The 22,350-nt window shown below is 41.2% G+C and overlaps 1 protein-coding gene across 5 annotated transcripts in view; it reads right to left on the bottom strand.

The window, feature by feature from the left end:
* FGFR1 (fibroblast growth factor receptor 1) overlaps positions 1 to 22,350 on the bottom strand; it is a 131,846-nt gene that overhangs the window by 65,524 nt on the left and 43,972 nt on the right. For 4 of the 5 annotated variants that reach the window (XM_073622333.1, XM_073622331.1, XM_073622335.1 and 1 more), the window contains exon 3: positions 5,137 to 5,400. The exons of the other annotated variant lie outside the window; for it this stretch is intronic. In XM_073622333.1, coding sequence (XP_073478434.1) covers positions 5,137 to 5,400 — 264 coding nt within the window. The remainder of the gene's footprint in view (positions 1 to 5,136; positions 5,401 to 22,350) is intronic. 5 annotated transcript variants of the gene reach the window in all.

The raw sequence follows: 22,350 nt of genomic DNA, 5'->3' as shown, positions 1-22,350 counted from the left end.
TCTGCTTCTCCTTGTACGCACAGTATGCCTGCTAGGCACGCTGCAATGTCTATTATACAGTGAACTTGCGCTACTTTGCTATGGAGCAGAAAGGATCTTGAAAATCTCCCCATGCAATGAGCTCATTTGCCTGAGGGAGGTGCTCATAATCTCTCTGAAGTGGTCAGAAACAGCAGGATAATGACAAGCAATGCTTAAAAGCGGGAGCAGCCCTGCAATTATGAAGCAGCTGGTGACTTGCACCAGGTAAAGGGAGCAGTAAAGCACAGCCATTGTTCAGTACAACATGAATCAAACAAATATGCCTTCCCCAAGGTACTTCTGTAGTGGTGAATGCTTTATTTTTTAAATTTTATTTTCACCAGGTGATCCGGCAAGTAACACACTTCCTGTCTATCCATGGCCAGGCATCAGAGACACCATTGCACAGCAGCATTATCTGGAGAGGGTAGTGTTAAATGGACTAGAAGATTTTGATTTAGCTTTAACTTGTTAGTCACTTATTTAAAGTCCAACTCCAGCTGACACTTTATAAGCAATTATAGAAACTGTTTTTTTCCTTTTGGAATAAAGGTTTTACACAAATCATTAAAAAGCTGACCATTGTAGGCACCCCTATCACTGTTACATGGTTTGGCTCAACTTCCTAACTGCCACTTTTGCTGGCCAGCTGGGTATGTTAAAGGAGGTTTTGAAATACTTGACTTACTGGCTAAATCATCAGGTAACAAAAATAAATAAAATAAACAGTATAAAAAAATAAAATATTCAGCCACAATTAAGGATTGGTAAGCTGCAATATTACACTTTTGCTTTTGGGTTTAGATATGCTTCAACACACATTGATGAGATTTTTATATTCAGCTAACCACATTAACATACACTATATTGCCAAAAAGTTTTGGGATGCCTGCCTTTGCACGCACATGAACTTTAATGGCATCCCAGTCTTAGTTCGTAAGGTTTAATATTGAGGTGGCCCACATTTTGGAGCTATGACAGCTTCAACTCTTCTGGGAAGGCTGTCCACAAGGTTTAGGAGTGTATCTATGGGAATGTTTGACCATTCTTCCAGAAGTGCATTAGTGAGGTCAGGCACTGATGTTGGACAAGAAGGCCTGGCTCGCAGTTTCCGCTCTAATTCATCCCAAATGTGTTCAATTGGGTTGAGGTCAGGACTCTGTGCAGGCCAGTCAAGTTCCTCCACCCCAAACTCGCTCATCCATGTCTTTATGGACCTTCCTTTGTGCACTGGTGCACAGTCAAGTTGGAACAGGAGGGGCCATCCCCAAACTGTTCCCACAAAGTTGGGAGCATTACATTTTCCAAAATGTCTTGGTATACTGACGCCTTAAGAGTTCCTTCACTGGAACTAAGCCCAACCCCTAAAAAGCAATTCCACACCATAATTCCCCCTCCACCAAATGATTTGGACCAGTGCACAAAGCAAGGTCTATAAAAGACATGGTTGAGCGAGTTTGGGGTGGAGGAACTTGACCTCAACCTGATAAAACACCTTTGGGATGAATTAGAGTGGAGACTGCGAGCCAGGCATTCTTAGCCAACATCAGTGCCTGACCTCACAAATGTGCTTCTGAAGAATGGTCAAACATTCCCATAGACACACTCCTAAACCTTGTGGACAGCCTTCCCAGAACAGTTGAAGCTGTTATAGCTGCAAAGGGTAGGCCAACTCAATATTGAACCCTATGGACTAAGGCTGGGATGCCATTAAAGTGCATGTGCTTTTAAAAGCAGGTGTCCCAATACTTTGGGAATATAGTGTACTTGTCTACTTTTTGGTATGGACTATAGTTCCTGTTTAACAAGCTTTTAGCTTAACCGCTTTCCGTCCAGTGCATGACAATATACTTCGGCACAATGGCACGGCTGTGCAAATGGGTGTACCTGTACTTCCCCTTTAAATCACGGGCTAGTGGGCGCGCGAGTGTGTCCGCGGACTTGATGTCCACCGTTGCCCCATGGTCGTGACACGTAGAGGCAGAACGGGGAGATGCACCGATAAAAATCGCAGATCACCGCTATTACTAATAATAAAAAAAAAATAATAAAAATGCCATAAATCTTTCCCCTATTTTGTAGTCACAATAACTTCTGTGCAAACTAATCAATATATGCTTATTGCGATTTTTTTTACCAAAAATATGTAGAAGAATTAAAAAATCTTGCTTTTTTTTTCAAAATTGTCACTTTTTTGTTTATAGCGCAAAAAATAAAACCTGCAGAGGTGATCAAATACCACCAAAAGAAAACTATTTGTGTGCAAAAAAGGACGTCAATTTTGTTTGGGTGCAATGTCGCATGACCGCACAATTGTCAGTTAAAATGACGCAGTGCAGGATCTAAAAAAATGCTCTGGTCAGGAAGGGGGTAAATCCTTCCGGGGCTGAAGTGGTTAAAAAACTCTTTTCTTAAACCGTAAATGTGCCAAATTTAATGGATACAGTGCAAGTGACCACTTTGAAGTTACGCATACAAGTTGAGGTCATGTCAGATCTCTAAACTTCAGGCACTCCCTGTTCTCAAAGGAAAGTAAATCTTCCCATCACTACATAAAAGACTACATTATCACTAAGGACCCCAAGCCACTGTCAAAGATGGGCAGGTCTGAGTACTAAGGACTTGTGCAAGGCTCTGAAGATTGCTCTATAGCTGGTAAGCTGAAATTAAATTATGTTGTTGAGAATGACCAGTCTGATCCTTCAACCTCGCCCCAACTCTATAAGAGAAAACAAATAACTTCCGTTTGGCATTTCTCGGTTATTTTGATTAAACTGTGTCCAATATGGCAAACAAAACTAGATAAAAAAAAAAAAATCATTAGACCAAAGAACACATTAGGACACTTAAAAAAAAAAAAATTGTGGCCAAATGTCTTGTGAAGAAGAACTTGTACAAACAAATCCCAGCAACAGGTCTCCAATGTTCCTTTCACACTCACACCCTATACATGATACCAGCAGGCTAAAGAGGTGGCATTTCTAAATACTGCTACAGCGTCAGCTGGTATTCACATCATCTGTGATTTCTACTATGCTTAACATAATTAGCTACCCCTCTTTGATCAACTGCTGAGGGATCAAACTAGCAGCATGGTGTCCTGCTGAGCCCTCCCAGATAAATACTGGGAAAGTGTTAGAATGATATGCATTTCATTACAAGCTGAGTGGATAAGGGGCATCCAAATAGGTTTATGTACTTCTGTCTTTCATGTTGTTAATGTAAACAATATTAAAAGCCTGTAAAATCATAGCAGGGGCTAATTAAGTTTGTGCCATGCAGAGGAGTATACAACTTAGTCAATCATGACCAAATGACTAAATAAAATGTAGACTTTGTATATAGACATGGATTAAACACCGTTATTTATTTTTTTTAATTTGTCAGAGTAGGCCAGTGCCTACAAACAGCAAAGGAAAAAGGGGCTGCTTTTCCTTGAATGCTTGTTGAGCATACTACATTTTGTATGACTAAACTGACAATATTGTAAAAAAACAAAACAAAAAAAACAAAAACAAAAAAAAAAAACTTTTGGTCAGAGTAAAACAAGGAAATGGTTCAGTTAAGAATGAAAACTCCTACCATAGTGGCATTGCTTTATGCACCAAAAGTTGTGTGCCTACAGGCCCCAATAATGGAAATCCAGTCCACCTTTTATAAGGTGCTAATTCATGATCAATACACAGCATTGATTTACACATACAAACACCTACATACTAAAGCATGTGGATTCAGCCTGCCCAGCATCTACCACAACTAAGCATCAGTTTTAGGTGAACTTGCCTGTCGGCAAAGCAAAGAATCAAATCAAGATTGATGGATGTCTGATGTATATTACTTACCACCATATCCCTGGCTTCAATGATTAGTTCTTTTTAAAATATACATAAACCCCAACAATTAACTATTACTATTTGACTTCAATTTGGTCTGTTAAATATACCAATTTGCAATATCTGTATATATAAGTCCTAAAAAAAAAAAAAAGAAGACCAGTTGTGCTGTCCTGTGTCCATGTTTTGGAGAGGAGGAAGTCAAAAATGATTCTACAGTTCTAACACTTCCTGTCCTTTGGGTGACAACAGTGCTTATCCGTAGATACAGTGTATCAAGTAAGTGTGGTCACTTACTTGAAGATGAAGATGAAGTGCGTTACTGGCAAGATCGTCAGGTGAAAATAAATGGCAAAAAGCCTGAACAAGAAAACTAAAGCAGCCACTTCCACTAAGCAAAGATCAGATGCAATTTATAAAATGTTTTCTTGGGTTTTCAAATTATGTAATCATGTGAAAAACATTTGCCTAAATAACTGGACATTCAAAGTGATCAGGAACTTGCTTTTCATGCAATTAAACACAACGTTTTACAAACCTGGTCAAGTCAGCCTGAGCATGTGACGATAAAACGCACAAGCACAATTTTCAATTCAGGTAAATGCCAAGTCATCAATCCCAGGATCCAGAGAGATAGCCAATTGTAATTATATTCAAGTCTCTAGTTTACCTGTAAAATGTCAAGCTTGACACTACCCCTTCCTGCCACCCTATTGGTCACCAACCGGAAGGCCAGGGTGATAGGAAAATAAGGGAAGGGAGGGGGGAAGGGAGGGGGGAAGGGAGGGGGGAAGGGAGTAAGCAGAAGAGGTTGAGATCTGTTTTAGAACTTCAGTTGGCTGTATCTTTGGATCTAGTAATCGTTTTGACATACGGTTTGCACTAAAAGCAAAAGCAGTTGTTTATTTTTATAATCAGACACTCATTTTAAAATTTTCCATATTTCAAATGACATTTTTTCATAAAATGTATAGAAGGTTTTGTCTGACCCATAGATTTGACAGCAGATACTGCAGCCCTGGTGAAATGCTAGCCTGGGACCTTTAGAAGGAATCAGGAACTGGAATAAGGGGCACAGTCCAGAGATCTTCCATCTCATATAAAGCTATTGTTATTGTGTGGAATGCAATTTCAAAAGTCAAAAGTTCTGAAGACCATTGTATATACCTGTAGCTTCTGCCAGATCTCTTTCTGTAAAGGAACATTAGGTTTAAACAAGCTTTTCCTCCAAATAGTAACAGCATTGTATGGTTTCACAATCAGGTGAACAGCAGCTACAAACCTGATATGTTAACTCTGAACAACACGGTATCAGATCCAGATGGGCCGCTAGTGACACAGGCATACAACGCAGAATCCTCCAGCCCTGCGTTGAAAATCTGGATCGCTTCCCCTGTTATGCGCGTGCGGTTAGTCTCCAAAAGCTGAACTCCGTTTTTCACCCAGCTGATGCTCTGAACATCCTCTCGAAGCCTGCACTGTAAAACTAGCGAATCTCCAGGGTGTGCCAAATACGATTCCATTTCTGGTTTGGCTGCTTGGCCAACTAAGTGGGAACAAAGAAATAAATCCGAATTAAAAAAAAAAAAAAAATAGGGAGGCCTTTATTTCTAAGTCTGATGAGCACAGGTGGCTCATGGTAACTAGTTGGGATTGGACAAGAAAAGTGAATTATATTTTTATTGCATGAAAGCAATCTTCTAGTTAGAATATGAATTCCCAGGTCCAAGAGGTTTCTGATTACCCATAGTCAAGTTATCCTTCAAATAATATTTAATGAAAGATGACCTGAAAATTGAAAGTCCTTAGAGCGGAGGTGGCCTATAACCAAGAATATTCTACCAGGCACTGCAATTCACAACTGGGAATGATCTTAAAAAAGGATCTATACTGTACATTTTGGATGGGGAAGAGCTTGAAGGGTGTTAAAATGAAGGAGTTGTGAAAACATTTTCCTCCATACCCTCGATTTCCAAAGCCACCATTATAGATGGCCATAAGAATGGCTCTGTATACAATTCTGATCCAGGTGCTCTGTCTGCACTATCTCAGACAGTTATCTCCTAGCAGATAAGATGGGGAATCTTCAGGCCAGGAACTAAACATGTATGTGCATGGACTATACAAAATGCTGGATCAGGGAGACTGGGCACACTAGAAAGTGTAGGTGTATCTCTCTGACCTAAAAAAAAAAAAAAAAAAAAGAAGATTCCGGTGGAGATCTTAGCAGCCACCGTCTGAATATATTTGATTAAAAACAGAAGTTTAAGATTTCTTGAGATCCATGGTTAGATTAGAATGGCCCATGGTTGTAACAGAATGGCCTTAAAACAGTTGATTTATGTCTTCGAATAATAATCCCTTCATTGTGACTATTCTTCTAAAACATCAAATTAAAAAAATAAAAAATCCTGGCTTTTTGCTAATAGTAAATAATGAAAAAAAAAACTAAACTATGCAGGTGCTTCATGGGTGAAGAACAGGTTGAAAGCCAAGCTTCAAAGGGTTAGTGTTTATTAAATTATTTGCCGATGAGCATATTATTTATAGCGGTCTATCAAAGCAATTGCCCATGGCACAAAATATCCAAGTACCAGTTAACATAGTAGCAAAGCAATGTAAACATTAAAAACAAAATTACAAATGTAACACACCCACCAGCATGAGAAATCTAATCAGAACAAAAAAAAACAAACAAACATATATTTCCATTTTTTTCTTCTCTTTTTAGTAGGGCAGGCAATGATTAAGATCAATTTTTTAATTTTTTTATTTTTGCTGTCTGTGTCCCCATTAGATTTGTTTCCTGTCCCAGGGACACAACAAAAACATTTTCAAAGGCGAGGGAAAAAAAAACCACTGGAACAGATATCCCTACTGGAAGATTTCCCCTCACCTACTGTTCTGGTGACAACATTAACATTTTGAAATTTTGCATCACTTTCACTACTGGAGGCAATAGTCATCAGATAAAAAAAAAAAAAAAAATCTTCCCACTAGAGAGAGACAGACAGCAATAAAAACCTGACAGAGGTTTTGGTTTAACATACATTTAATTTTATCAAGTTCAGAAAAATTTACATTAAAATGTAAACAATAACTCAAATTTAATCTTTGAACAGGGAGTGATCAAGAAAAAAAAAACAAACAATGCAAATGACTAAACAATCATAAGTGATTATTTTTATTGAAGTTTCCAGGGGCCATACAATGTACCCTTTTCCCTAGCTTTTCCTACCCTCCTCTTTTAATCTTACAGGTATCACTGAACAGCATTTGTACATGGACTCCTTTAAGGTCATGCACATACCTAGTAGCTGTACACGATTCTAATAAAAGTGATAAAAGAAAGCATAAAAAAAAAAAATTAATTTTCACTAGTTGGAAAAGACCATCATGACCTGCAGTTTGAATCTCTACAAAAGGAAACCATTTTTTTTCTTGCCCTCTCCTTATCAATGTGAAAGATAAGGGAAGGGCCACTCTGGTCATGTAAACACTTCTTGGACACACAGGAAGAAAAAATGCATTATATTTGCAAGGCCTCGCCAATTAAGCACATATAAGCAAACATCAACTGACAAATGCTGCCTATGACCTGCAGAGTACAGAGGTCTTCCTGAGACACACAGTATAAGTTTACGGAACAAGGCCATAGGAAGCAATCTATGTTTGTATCACTTCCCTTCACTTGTGGTTGTAAATCCTTACATATACCCATTGAAGTGACTGGCCTCGGGTGATATACAGCAATGAAACAAATCCTTCTACATAAGTTGTACCTGTATATATCTGCAGACTTCGCTTTACATCTGTTCAAACCCAGAATTTCTAAAGCTTGTCTGAGATGTCAGAAAAAGGGGGCAGAGAGAATTGACGTTACTCTGCAGAGATCAGGGAGGAAAGCTCAGACAGCCGATTGGAGGGAAGGGACACACCCCTCTCCACACAGCACACAGGAACAGAGTTGAGGCTGTCAATCAGCTGGGGAGGTCCCTCCCCTGTCACCATTTTTCTCTTGGTGTCAGGAAAACTTGTCAGAAGTGATTCATGCTGATAGCAGAGGAACAAAGCAGCAGACAGAAATGATAAAGCATATCTTCCTAAAGTGTGTACTTGTCTCTTAATTGAGACAAGTACACACTTTAGAAGGATATGCTTTGTTCACATTTCATGTCTGAGGTTTACAACCACTTTAAGCCTTTTTACATTTGGCTTGGTATCATAGGTTTGGTACTCTTTATTTCAATTCAAAACATATTTCCGGAGCCATTTAATTAAAATTAACCAAATAGATATCTTACATCAGTTTAAGAAATGTGTGCTTCTCTGAGCATAGACATCAAACAAATACTGTAGTAGCACAGCAGCAATACATTCTAGAAATGTATTAGCTTGAGAATGGATTAAAAGGAGAATCCTAGAAACCACATAATTAGATTAAAAAGTACAACATATTAGGCTACTAAATGTTTTTTTGTTGTATGAAGGTTTTGGCTTTACATACCTCCCAACAGTCCAGATTTGTACTAGTTTTCAGATGAGAAATACGTAGTAGGTATCCCACAAATTAATTACACCAGAAAATTCACCCAAGTTTCTGTGTGTCCAGCAAAGTCTCCAAAGTTGTGTCCATTCTGTGTCAATCAGTTTTAGCATTCCGATTACACAGCCATGGAACACCATGCTAAATTGTAATATCATGATAATCTAGGTATTGCCAGTATCATACCTTATCACCGATAAAGGGCAGAGCATCCTCCCAATTTAGTTTAATGAAGACACTTCTTCCAAGAAACACCATATGGTAAAAGCTTTTAGGTTTGGGTTTACATTTTTTCAGTTATTCCAAATACCAAAAACATGTGAAAATTTGTCATGGGAATAAAACAATCATTCTTTTTATGAGTAAACTTATGAAAATATGTGAAAGTTTGTGAAAAGGAATGAAGCTACCGTTCTTTTCTAGCAGTAAAATTATGTAAAGTTTGGCTCTAGGATGAGCTGATTAATGTGACCTTTGATCATGACTTTTATAAACCTCCCCAGCATAGGACGGAGTCCAGCTATGAATCAGTAGTACTAAGTGTTCTTTCATGACAGAGGCAAAGTGTAGTCAAGTGGTGACTAACCATCTGTAATGATTAGTATAACTAAAAGGTTACTATCAATTATGTCCCTAAAAACGAAGCTTGATCTGCTTATACTTAACCCTCCCCGGTTCATCCCACCGTCCCCTCATCAATATGCCAATTATTTTTTTAAATAAAACCTATTTTCATTAAAAACCTTATTTTAGAGGTCATCACTTCAAATATACTCCTCTATGCAATGCGGGTGGGAGACATAGGAAGGGTACAATACATAGCTTCCTGAAAATTAGTGGGCTGGCTCTTGGGAGGAGTTATGAAAATATCAATATGCCATGGATGTCAGCAGCGATGAGTGGGCATTACTTGGCAGACTGCATTTGCATGCAGACTGCCCTAGGTGACCCCCGCTTGTGACGCTGAGCCTCCACGATTGAAAGACCTGAAATCCAATGACTAAGACAGGCTGGTCTTGAAGGCTGGGGAGAAAACAGTTAAATTATGCTGAATGTCCTCCAGCATCAAGTTCTGTCTGACTTGCTGCAGCTTCTAACGGAAACTGTGAAGTTCCCAGTATGCAGTGAAATCAGCGTAAGCAACCTCAGTACAGAAGAAGACCCTGTACGACTGTGCAAGACTAAAGGATGAGGCTGGAGTTCAGCTTTAAAATATATTAAGTATATATACACACGCATAGTTGCTTGCAGTGACCCGCAACCTATCACACGAATGACTGGCCCATCACTATCCGATCAACATGTTTGGCCACAGAACCTGGTCACTTCTTACACATTAGGGATTCCCGCCATCATATAGAAGAAGAGATTTGGCATGCAGTCACAACACAAGATAAATATATCAGTTTTTTCCCCCCAAAGCTATCCTTAAAAACAAGGCACAAGCTGAAAGTTAAAGAAATGCTTTTTCAAACAGGATTTGTATATTCATGACCATATCCATATTACTAACTTGTATGTTCATGCAATGGTCAATGAGATTAAGATACCCCTGGCACCAGTCTTATCACTAAGCATTTACAAACACTGGCCTAAAAAAAAAAAAAAAAAAAAATCTGCATAATGCATATATCTAAGTCACTAGGGATGGGCTGAACGGACCCCTGTTCGGTTCGCACCAGAACTTTCGAACACTGCGAAAGTTCGGACCCGAATAATGAACCCCATTAGTCAATTGGACCCGAACGTCAAAAATCAAAAGTGCCCATTTTGAAGGCTTATATGCAAGTAATTGGCCATACAATGGTTATAGGGGTCCGGGTCCTGCCCTGTATCAAAAAAAAAAAAAAAAAAAAGTTTGTGAAAAAGTCATTTTTACATGAGCAGTAATTTTTTGATTTTTAAAGTGAAAACCTAAAAATGATAAATTCCTTCCAATATAGTGCCTGGGGGGGTCCCCGCAGTCTACCTGTAAAGTGGCAGATCTGTATTATGTCTAGCCACTTCAGCCCCGGAAGGATTTACCCTCTTCCTGACCAGAGCACTTTTTGCGATACAGAACTGCGTCACTTTAACTGACAATTGCGCGGTCCTGCGACGTTGCACCCAAACAAAATGGATGTCCTTTTTTTCAAACAAATAGAGCTTTATTTTGGTGGTATTTGATCACCTCTGCGGTTTTTATTTTTGCACTATAAAAGCAAAAAAAGTGCGACAATTTAGAAAAAAAAAAAAAAGCAATATTTTTTACAATAATAAATATCCCCCCAAAATATTTTAAAAAAACCTAAATTTCTCTTTTTCAGTTTAGGCCAATATGTATTTTTCTACATATTTTTGGTAAAAAAAAAAAAAAAATATATATATACTTCGCAATAATCGTATATTGATTGGTTTGTGCAAAAGTTATAGCATCTACAAAATAGGGGATAGATTTATGGAATATTTATTATTATTATTTTTTTTTTTTTTTTTTTTTTTTTTATTAGTAGTGGTGGCGATCTGCGATTCTTATTGTGACTGCGACATTATGGCATTCTAGCAATTAGTGCTATAAAAATGCACTGATTATTGTGTAAATGACACTGGCAGGGAAGGGGTTAAACACTAGGGGCGATCAAGGGGTTAAGTGTGTCCTAGGGAGGTGTTCTAACTGTGGGGAGGGGTGGGCTACCACTGACATGAACTGACATGACAGTGATCACTGCTCCCGATGACAGAGGGCAGTACATCCCCTGTCATGTCACTAGGCAGAACAAGGAAATGCCTTGTTTACAAAGGCATCTACCCGTTTTTCCACTTCGTGACACGATCACGGGCCCCCATCAAGTCCGTGGGACCCGCGGGCACGGTCATGGAGTAGGCGGTAGGCTGGGGACGTACATGTACGCCCATTTGCCCAGCCGAGCCATTGTGCCGACGTACATAGTCGTGTGCTGGTCTGCTTGTGGATAGAACCCGCTGCAGCAATAATTGCATTTATAAAGCCAAAATAAAAAAAAAAAAAAAAGAAAGAAAATTTTCCCTGCAAGCTACCTTTATTTTGCTCAGCAACAGTTGGGGAGCCAGTGTATATGATGAGGCCAAAATGTAGTGCACTGGGAACAAGATTAGAGATTTTTTGGATACATTCTGGTGTCACTTTGACTTTGGATAGAACTAACAGATGCGTAAAAATTGGTCTTTGGGTGTCGGCGGCGCCTTCCCACCGTAAACCCTATAGAGCAGGGGTCTCATACTGGTGGCCCTCCAGCTGTTGCGAAACTACAAGTCCCATCATGCCTCTGCCTGTGGGAGTCATGCTTGTAACTGTCAGCCTTGCAATGCCTCATTGGACTTGTAGTTTTGTAACAGCTGGAGGGCCGCCAGTTTGAGACCCCTGCTATAGAGGTACTTTTCATGAAAGCAAGAATTGACCTTGCTGTAAAAAAATTGCAATGATATGCACCTGTCAAACAGGTGCAAAAAACTTGGTCTGTGTGTGTCAGTGGTGCCTTCCCACCATAACTATAATTTGCGATCTGCTGCAGATGTGCTGAAAAAGGCCCAGACAGCTGAACTTTTGGGAGTGGGCCGGGAGATAAGTGCAGAATGTGATGGAATAGGGTGGCTGCTCTCTACTCTTGCTTGATGTCGGCCTCCTTGGGGTTGTGCCACCTCACCTTCAGTTTCCTCCTCTACTCTATCTGGCACCCAAGTCGCATCAGTGGCCTCAACATCATCTCCATCATTACCACTGGAGACAACTTGGCAATACACTGCGGCTTGGGGAACATGAATGCCAATTTGTCTATCAGTGTTCCTCCCTCTCCCTAGGCCAGTGATGGCGAACCTTGGCACCCCAGAAGTTTTGGAACTACATTTCCCATGGTGCTCAACTACACTGCAGAGTGCATGAGCATCATGGGAAATGTAGTTCCAAAACATCTGGGGTGCCAAGGTTCACCATCACTGCTCTATGCTCATGTTGCTGTCATCCTCAACCTCAGAACCAACATCTAAATCCAGTAATGGCTGGGCATCATCAAGGAGTAAGTGGCTGACGCTGTGGTCAAATAACTCAGCTGACTCCTCAAAGGCTGATGTTGGGGCTATGGCAGCAATAGATGTGGACAAGGAGGCAGGTTTATCCACTCTGGCAACTGCAGAGGACTGCACACTTGTCTCTGCTTGTGTGACAGAGGATGAGGGGGATGAGGAAGGTTTAATAAGCCAGTCCACCACCTCCTCTGCATGCTGTGGCTGGATAGCACAGGCAAACTCAATAAACAGAGGAAATGATACCCTGCCTGAGGACTGACTACCACGTTGTTGCCTGTGGACACATTTTTTGCTGGCCCCCTTACAGTGCCAAGGGAACATCTGCCTCTCCTTGTCCTCCCAGACATTATTGGGTTGGGAGGGGGCAGTGCTTTTAAGCAAATGTAAAGAAGAAGTTTAAATCTGTACGCAGATGCACTTTAACCACTTCAATACCAGGCACTTAGACACCTTCCCGCCCAGACCAATTTTCAGCTTTCAGCGCTGTCGCAATTTGAATGACAATTGCGCGGTCATGCTACACTGTACCCAAACAAATTTTTTATCATTTTGTTCCCACAAATAGAGCTTTCTTTTGGCGGTATTTGATCACCTTTGCGGTTTTTATTTTTTGCGCAACAAATAAAAAAAGACAGAAAATTTTGAAAAAAAAACAAGTTTTTCTTTGTTTCTGTTAAAACTTTTTGTAAAAAAGTACGTTTTCTTCTTCAATGACGGGCACTGATATGGCTGCACTGACACGGCGGCACTGATGGGCACCGATGAGGTGGCACTGATGATGGGCACTGATAGGTGGCACTGATAGGTGGCACTGGTATGCGGCACTGATGGGCACTCATAGGTGGCATGGATGGGCACTCATAGGTGGCATTGATGGGCACTCATAGGTGGCATTGATGGGCACTCATAGGTGGCATTGATGGGCACTCATAGGTGGCATTGATGGGCACATATAGATGGGCACGGATGGGCACTGACAGGTGGCATGAATGGACACTGATGGGTGGCACTGATGGCATTACTTGTTTGCAGTGATGCCCCTAAGGGTGGCATTGCTGGGCATCACTGCAACATAATTGTGCCAATCAGTGCCCATTTGTGGGCACAGATTTGGCACACTGGGCACATGTGGATGGCCATGGGGTACATACCTGGCCATCCACATGTTGCCCATTCCCTGGTGGTCCTAGTGGCGATCCCTGGTGGTCCAGTGTGGTGATCTGCGGGGGGGCTGCGCTGATAAACAATCAGCGCATTCCCCCCCTGCCAGGAGAGCCGCCGATCGGCTCTCCTCTACTTGCGTCTGTCAGACGCGAGTGAGGAAGAGCCGATCAACGGCTCTTCCTATTGACAGCGTGATCAGCCGTGATTGGACACGGCTGATCACGTGATAAAGAGCCTCCGCCGGAGGCTTTTTACCAAGATCAGTGTAGCGGTGTGTCAGACTGACACACCGCTCCACCGATTGCCGCGATGCGCGCCCCCGGGGGCGCGCTGCGGCATGTTATCCTGCTGGACGTCATATGACGTCCAGTCAGGATAACAGAACCACTTCCCGGACGTCAATCCGCTATAGGGCGGGCGGGAAGTGGTTAATCAAATGTAAAGAGGTGTTTGGTGCCCTTTAATTTGAGTACTCACACCACACAGACACACGCCACGGATACACTATAATATACTGCAATATAATGCGCCAAAACTATATGGCGTTAAACTGGCAGTAGCGCACACAGAAGTAAATGGCATTAAACTGGCAGCAATGCAATCAAATACATAGTAGGTGAGGTTGAAAAAAAAGACACAAGTCCATCCTATGTGTGTGTGATTATATGTCAGTATTACATTGTAGTTTCCTATATGTTGCGGTTGTTCAGGTGCTTATCTAATAGTTTTTTGAAACTAGTGATGCTCCCTGCTGAGACCACCGCCTGTAGAAGGGAATTCAACACATCCTTGCCGCTCTTACAGTAAAGAACCCTCTATGTAGTTTAAGGTTAAACCTCTTTTCTTCTAATTTTAATGAGTGGCCATAAGTCTTGTTAAAATCCCTTCTGCAAAAAAGTTTTATCCTTATTGTGGGGTCACCAGTATGGTATTTGTATATTGAAATCATATCCCCTCTCAAGCGTCTCTTCTCCAGAGATAATAAGTTCAGTGCTCGCAAACCTTCCTCATAACTAATATCCTCCAGACCCTTTATTAGCTTTGTTGCCCTTCTTTGTACTCGCTCCATTTCCAGTACATCCTTCCTGAGGACTTGTGCCCAGAACTGGACAGCATACTCTAGGTGCGACCGGACTAAGTCTTGTAGAGTGGGAGAATTATCGTTTTATCTTTGGAGTTTATCCCCTTTTTAATGCATGCCAATATTCTGTTTGCTTTGTTAGCAGCAGCTTGGCATTGCATGCCATTGCTGAGCCTATCATCTACTAGGACCCCCCAGGTCCTTTTCCATCCTCTATTCCCCAGAGGTTCTCCCCCTCAGTGTATAGATTGCATTCATATTTTTGCCACCCAAATGCATTATTTTACATTTTTCTACATTAAACCTTATTTGCCATGTAGTTGCCCACCCCATTAATTTGTTCAGATCTTCTTGTAAGATTTCCACACCCTGCAGAGAAGTTATTGCCCTGCTTAGCTTAGTATTGTCCGCAAATACAGAGATTGAACTGTTTACCCCATCCTCCAGGTCATTTATGAACAAAAAAAAAATAATAATAGGGTTGGTCCCAGCACAGAACCCTGGGGGACACCACTACCCACCTTTGACCATTCCGAGTACTCCCCATTTATCACCACCCTCTGAACTCGCCCTTGTAGCCAGTTTTCAATCCATGTACTCACCCTATGGTCCATTCTAACGGACCTTATTTTGTACAGTAAACATTTATGGGGAACTGTGTCAAATGTTTTTGCAAAATCCAGATACACCATGTCTATGGGCCTTCCTTCATCTAGATGGCAACTCACCTCCTCATAGAAGGTTAATAGATTGGTTTGGCAAGAATGATTCTTAATGAATCCATGCTGATTACTACTAATGATACCGTTCTCGTTACTAAAATCATGTATATAGTCCCTTATCCCCTCCAACAGCTTGCATACTTTTGAAGTTAGGCAACCTGGTCTGTAATTCCCAGGGATGTATTTTGGGCCCTTTTTAAATATTGGTGCTACATTGGCTTTTCTCCAGTCACCTGGTACCATTCCAGTCAGTAAACTGTCAGTAAAAATTAGGAACAATGGTCTGGCAATTACTTGACTGAGTTCCCTAAGTACCCTCAGATGCAAGCCATCTGGTCCCGGTGATTTATTAATGTTAAGTTTCCCAAGTCTAATTTTAATTCTGTCCTCTGTTAACCATGAAGGTGCTTCCTGCGATGTGTTAAACACTGCAGTTTTGGTTACTGAAACCTCCCCGATTCCCTTGTGAAGACTGAGGAGAAGAATAAAAGAATAAATTCAATACCTTTGCCATCTCCCCATCTTTTGTAACCAGATGTCCTTCCTCATTCTTTATGGGGCCAAAAATGGTCTTTCCTCCATTTTTTTACTGTTTACATCAGTGGTTCTCAACCTTTCTAGTGCCCTGACCCCTTGATAAAATTTCCCAAGTTGTGGGGACCCCTAACAGTAAAATTATTTTCGTTGGTCGCGTTTGCTGGCACAGTGGCGGCGTTTGCTGGCACAGTGCTGACAATTGATGGGCACAGTGGCTGCACAGTGGGACGTTTGCTGGCACAGTGGCGACAATTGATGGGCACAGTGGCTGCGTTTGGCACAGTGGCAACAATTAAAGGGCACAGTGGCTGCGTTTGCTGGCACAGGTGGCGACGTTTGCTGGCACAGTGGCGACAATTTATGGGCACAGTGGTTGCGTTTGGCACAGTGGCAACAATTAAAGGGCACAGTGGCTGCATTTGATGGCACAGTGGCTGCGTTTGATGGCACAGTGGCTGCGTTTGATGGCACAGTGGTGACAATTGACGAGCACAGTGGCTGCATTTGATGGCACAGTGGCGGCGTTTGCTGGCACAGTGGTGACAATTGATGGGCACAATGGCTGCATTTGATGGCACAGTGGCGGTGTTGCTGGTAGTGGTGACAATTGATGGGCACAATGGCTGCATTTGATGGCACAGTGGCGGTGTTGCTGGCAGTGGTGACAATTGATGGGCACAGTGGCTGTGTTTGATGGCACAGTGGCGACAATTGATGGGCACAGTGGCTGCACAGCGGCAACGTTTGCTGGCACAGTGGCGACAATTGATGGGCACAGTGGCTGCGTTTGGCACAGTGGCAACAATTAAAGGGCACAGTTCCTGCGTTTAAAGGCACAGTGGCGACAATTGATGAGCACAGTGGCTGCATTTGATGGCACAGTGGCGGCGTTTGCTGGCAGAGTGGCGACAATTGATGGGCCCAGTGGCGACAATTGATGGGCACAGTGGCTGCACAGTGGCGACATTTGCTGGCACAGTAGCGACAATTGATGGGCACAGTGGCTGCATTTGATGGCACAGTGGCGGCGTTTGCTGACACAGTGGCGACAATTGATGGGCCCAGTGGCGACAATTGATGGGCACAGTGGCTGCACAGTGGCGACGTTTGCTGGCACAGTAGCGACAATTGATGGGCACAGTGGCTGCATTTGATGGCACAGTGGCTGTGTTTGCTGGCACAGTGGCGACAATTGATGAGTACAGTGGCTGCATTTGATGGCACAGTGGCGGCGTTTGCTGGCACAGTGGCGACAATTGATGGGCACAGTGGCTGCACAGTGGTGATGTTTGCTGGCACAGTGGCGACAATTGATGGGCACAGTGGCTGTGTTTGGCACAGTGGCAACAATTAAAGGGCACAGTGGCTGCGTTTGATGGCACAGTGGCGACAATTGATGGGCACAGTGGCTGCATTTAAAGGCACAGTTGCAGCGTTTTAATGGGGGTTTTTATTTTCAGATTTTTTCAGTTTGTTTGCGCCCCCACCACTTATTTATATATAAACGTCCCGGTTGGTTCCTCAAAAGTGGTTATTCCGTGCCAGTGCTAGATACACAAAGTGTATAGCACCCAAACATGTATCTAGCACTGGCACGGAATAAACACTTTTGAGGAACCAACTGGGACATTTATATATATATATATATATATATATATATATATATATATATATATATATATACACACACGTTTATATATATATATATATATATATATATATATATATATATATATATATATATACACGTTTATATATATATAAATGTTAAGTAACATAATGAAAAAAATGTTATCTTGTCAGCTTCTCCTGTGTGTCTGACTTACCAGATGTCACAGTGACACAGGTGTTCTTCTTCAGGTGTGTCGTTGCCTCCCTCTTGGTACACTCATCCACAGCAAGCGGACTTCGGTGGGTGTAACAAGATGTCCGCTTGCCGACTTCTAAGTCTAAGCATTACTGTGGACGAGAGTACCAAGATGGCGGCGACGGAACGTCACTTCCGTGCAGTCTCTCCTGTGCAGGAAGTGACATCTCGCTGGCCGAGACGGACGGACTCCGGCAGTAACTTCGGGTCCGTCTCGGCCAGCATCTCAGGCTGCATCTCGGCCAGCATCCGCGACCCCCTGGAGAATCGGCAATCGACCCCCCAGGGGGTCGCGACCCCCAGGTTGAGAACCGATGGTTTACATACTTAAAGAATTTCTTGGGATTTTTTTGCTCTCCTCCACTATGTGTATTTCTTGTTCTATATTAGCCAGCCTAATTTCACGCTTACATTTCTTGTTGCATTTTTTTATAAAGTCTGAATGCTGATGATGATCTCTCAACCTCGTATTTTTTGAAAACACTACACTGCATACACTACACTGAAACCATCTGAGCTGTCCCTACTCTAGCTGCACACTATGCAAAGTAAAAGGAAATTAGTTAAAGGAATTCATAAACATAAGATGATTGCCTTTGATCTAGCACTGAGCCACGCCATGCTAATGTCTCACAGGCAAGAAATAGGGAGGATTTTTCTGTGACTGTACAGGAAAAAGGAAAAACAAAGTTTGTTCCATATTGTTCCTTTAGCCTTAGGCATTTACAAGCATGCAAATGAACACAAATGATTACACAAAGACAAAAAAAGCCATTACAGCACATGAAGACAAAACTCTTAACATTTAAAAATAAAATAATTGCATCTGTAAAATCTGCTGCCCAAGTGTCTTAAACAGAATAATAAAAAAATAAAAGCAGCAGTGTATTGATCCTCTTGAAAGACGCATCAGTAAAGAAGCTTTAAAGAGGAAACACGTTGCTAAGCAATCTTTTCTTCTTTAAAAAGGTAAGTACTCAATCTGCTCTGTTTAGCATTTTAACAGCTCTCTGTGTGCTTTCTCCAAAGAAGCCTCTAAGATTGACAGATGCAGCTTCTGTTCTTTATGCAGGTCTATATGGCCATAAAGCATCAGACGGTAGAAAGAATAGCCCTTTAACACCACTAATGGGGCCTATTACAAGAAAAGCCCAGTACAAAAGGTTAGGCTGGTAAGGTGGCAACGTTATGATTTGTTAATAACGAAATTAAATGCCAGTGCTTCTGATATGATGTTACATAAGCGTACGTTTTCTGTTATTGCCAATTGCAAGTCTGCCGAGAACTGAGGCGAGCAGCCTTATTTAATCTGCCGTTCCAACCCATGTGACGGAGAGCGCTGCAGAAAAAATTAACTTAAGAGCTCAAATTTTAGCCTGGGGCGACAGCTTTGAATAATGACGCTCAGGTGGCAAGATGGACATAGAAGAGGATTTAATTTCAGTCATGCCCCTGGCTTGTTATATTAAATTGGAGAACAAATGCCTGTGAAAAATTCAATCATATGAATAGCGTGTATTATCGGTTACTACGATTATGCCAGTTGTTGATTAAAAAGTTTTGTATCAAGGGGTTACAGACAGACCCAGACTCTAGCACGCTTTACACGAATATGTCACTACCCCCCCCCTCCCCCCAAATCAATTTTTAGGGTTCTGCCCATTGGATGGCTCAGCAACCAAGCTGCAATGAGCAGTAACCTGTAACAACCAGGCTTCAGCTTTAAGCAATTTGAGAAAAACCCACAAAAAAAAAAAAAAAAAAGTTAAATATGTTAGTCTATTTTGTCAAAACTGGACATGAATCCAGGCATAACCATCAGGAAAAAAGTTTGGCAGGAAGTCTGAAATGCATTAAAGTACAAATATCAACATCCTGGCCAACAGTCTCTCAAAAATGTTTAAAAATCCAAAAGAAGTATACATTCAGATATCAAAAAACACAAGAACGAATACTTGTGTCAAATGAATGATGTCTATTCAGCAGTTTCTCACCTAACCAAAAAGGTACCTATAGAAATGAGAGAATGCTTACCAAATCCTGCCATTTTGTTGGCTAATAGGCAAATAAAGGAGGCCTGTCATGAGACAAACATGGGAGATTTCAATATTCATTGCTCCTTGTGAAAATATTAGTCTTCTAATCCTCTTGTGATACTTGGGATTGAAGATTTAATGGCACGGGAGAACCTGGGTAGATTCAATTCTGTACCTATGATTTGTAATGTCAAAATACTCTACTGCTATTATCCTGATAGGGCATCTGGGTGATGGGTAGGACCTTCATGGGTAACCTTGGGAAATCAGTATAATGTCTGGATCAAGGATTTGGAGCATCACACTGAAATGTTTAATTCCAAAAAACATGTAGCCTATACATTTTGGGGGCCTCAACCCTGATTGGAGGGAGGGGGGGGGAGTGATCTGAGGCCTCTTAAACACACTGGCTATTGAGTTTACACCACGTTTTGAAATAAAATCTACTGTTTGGATCAAAATACTCTGATCCTCGTGTCAGAAATCTGGAACATTTAAGTGCGGCACTCCAAATCTTTGATCCAATCCTCTGGAAAGTATGCAGATCAAGTCTTTTGATGTCATGTTGACTTTCCTGATCTAGTATCTTGTTTCAGAACCCAGAAACAGCTACTACAAGAAGGCAACTACTGTCTTCAAAAAGTCGTGCGCAATGGCTGCTTTATATTTTTTAACTCATAGTATTGTAAAACAAGCCCCAAAACCCTACAGGAGAGGTTACAGCCATGGTTATGAATAGATGGATTGAAAAAAGAAAAAAAGGCACTCTTCGAAAATTGGTCCCAAGCTCAATTAGTAGAGAAAAAAAAAAAAAAAAAAAAACACGGAACAAGGCAGCGCCAACGTGCAATTTTGTGCACTCTCTTCATAAAGGCTAGAACTCAAGATTTTATGTACTTTTATATAAAGCTCCAATGTACACCTTGTCTTTTTTTTTTTTACCAATGCAACATCTTTAATGAACCGTTTCCAATGATTGTTTCATTTTTTTTTTTTTTTTTTAGATCAACCTCTTTAGTAGGGGTTTGAACACTTGTTCTGTTCATGTTCTACAGTATTTTTTTTTCACATGACCTTGGCCGTCCTTTTGTTAAATGCAAAACAGTCCATGAACACAAGGACCTAACCACCTTTTTATGGAACATTGGGAGTTTGTGCCAACAGACCTTTTTCTCCCGTTTCCTTTGTGATAGGTTAACTAAATCTCAGGTTTTACAAAGTCCTATAGCAACGCATAAGAACAAAGCCTCAGAATAGCATGTTAAGAATCTCTTCCTGCACCAAACAAAATAATATGTTTAGTTTTGGGTGGTACAGTCAAAGAGGAAAGTTAATAACTAGTTTAAAACAACTACCCTCAAGCTAATATCTTGGTGAGAACACTCCTCCTCTGCAAACATGAACATCTGATCCAAGGTGTTTGTTTTCTTGTTAGGTGATCTTATATTAAGAGGACTTCCTAGGTATAGATACGGAACTACGTAGGAATCGCCCCTGGAAATAACTCTATACGGCTTTACGTACCAAGTCAGGATTAGTTTCGAGTCTCCTTGTATAATAGAAATGATACTTTTTAGGTGTGTATATCCTTCCTGGACTCCTCACAAAGTGCTATTATGTGACAATGTGGCTCTATGCTCTCTAAGAATATAGTCACACTCACATTGTACAACGCTGTGGACAATTGTTCACTTTAGCGAGTGTTCAGGCATTAAACTATTATACATTTTAGGTCTCAATCACATGCAGCTTTGATAAATGTTCCCCTCCGTGGTAAGAGATTGGCCTGTAGAGACACGAAGTGGAAGGAATATATTTATAGATTATATATCTCTCTCAACATGTGTCTTATCCCAGGAAAACAAACACTTGGTATCATTAGGCATAACTTTTACTGTGAACATTAGCTTTTAGGCCTATTATGCACAGGCATGGTTTAATGTTAGCTTTTATTGAAGAATATTCTCTAAACCATGAATTTTAAAAAAGCTTTTGTAAAGTTTTGTCAAAGCAGCCTTCTTAAAGCCAAAAAGGAAAAGCATCCCCAGCAGTGCGAAGACTTTGTGGCAAACCTTTGTTTGACAAGCCCACAGATCAAGCCTGCATTTGCTAAAAAGGCAAGTATGTCAGCAAGGCGAGATGGTATTATTAAAAAAAAGATCTTGAGCAATGTCAAGGCACCATCCAAAGAATGTATTACGCTTCATAGAAGTTTGAAGCTTGTTAAATGCTTTATAAATGCTTACAAGAACCAATACTTTTCAAGCCAGCATTAACACGTTACCTCTGGATGGTATGAAACATCTTCATTTAAAGTGGTAGTAAAATCTGCTTCTCTTATATCTACAGGAAAGCCTATAATAAGTTTAGGAGACATTTACTTTAGTAGCAGCTTGTGACATCACTGGTGCATGCACACTGCACACTCAATGGACAGCCTGGTATGCATCGAGAGAGCTGTGCCGTGGACAAAGGTCCTGTACACATGCGCGGGAGTGGCGT

Source organism: Aquarana catesbeiana, linkage group LG03 (assembly GCF_042186555.1).
Source record: "Aquarana catesbeiana isolate 2022-GZ linkage group LG03, ASM4218655v1, whole genome shotgun sequence".
NCBI classification, from domain to species: Eukaryota; Metazoa; Chordata; class Amphibia; order Anura; family Ranidae; genus Aquarana; species Aquarana catesbeiana.
Note: the sequence above shows the minus strand (reverse complement) of the source record. Positions and strands in the feature narration are given on the sequence as shown.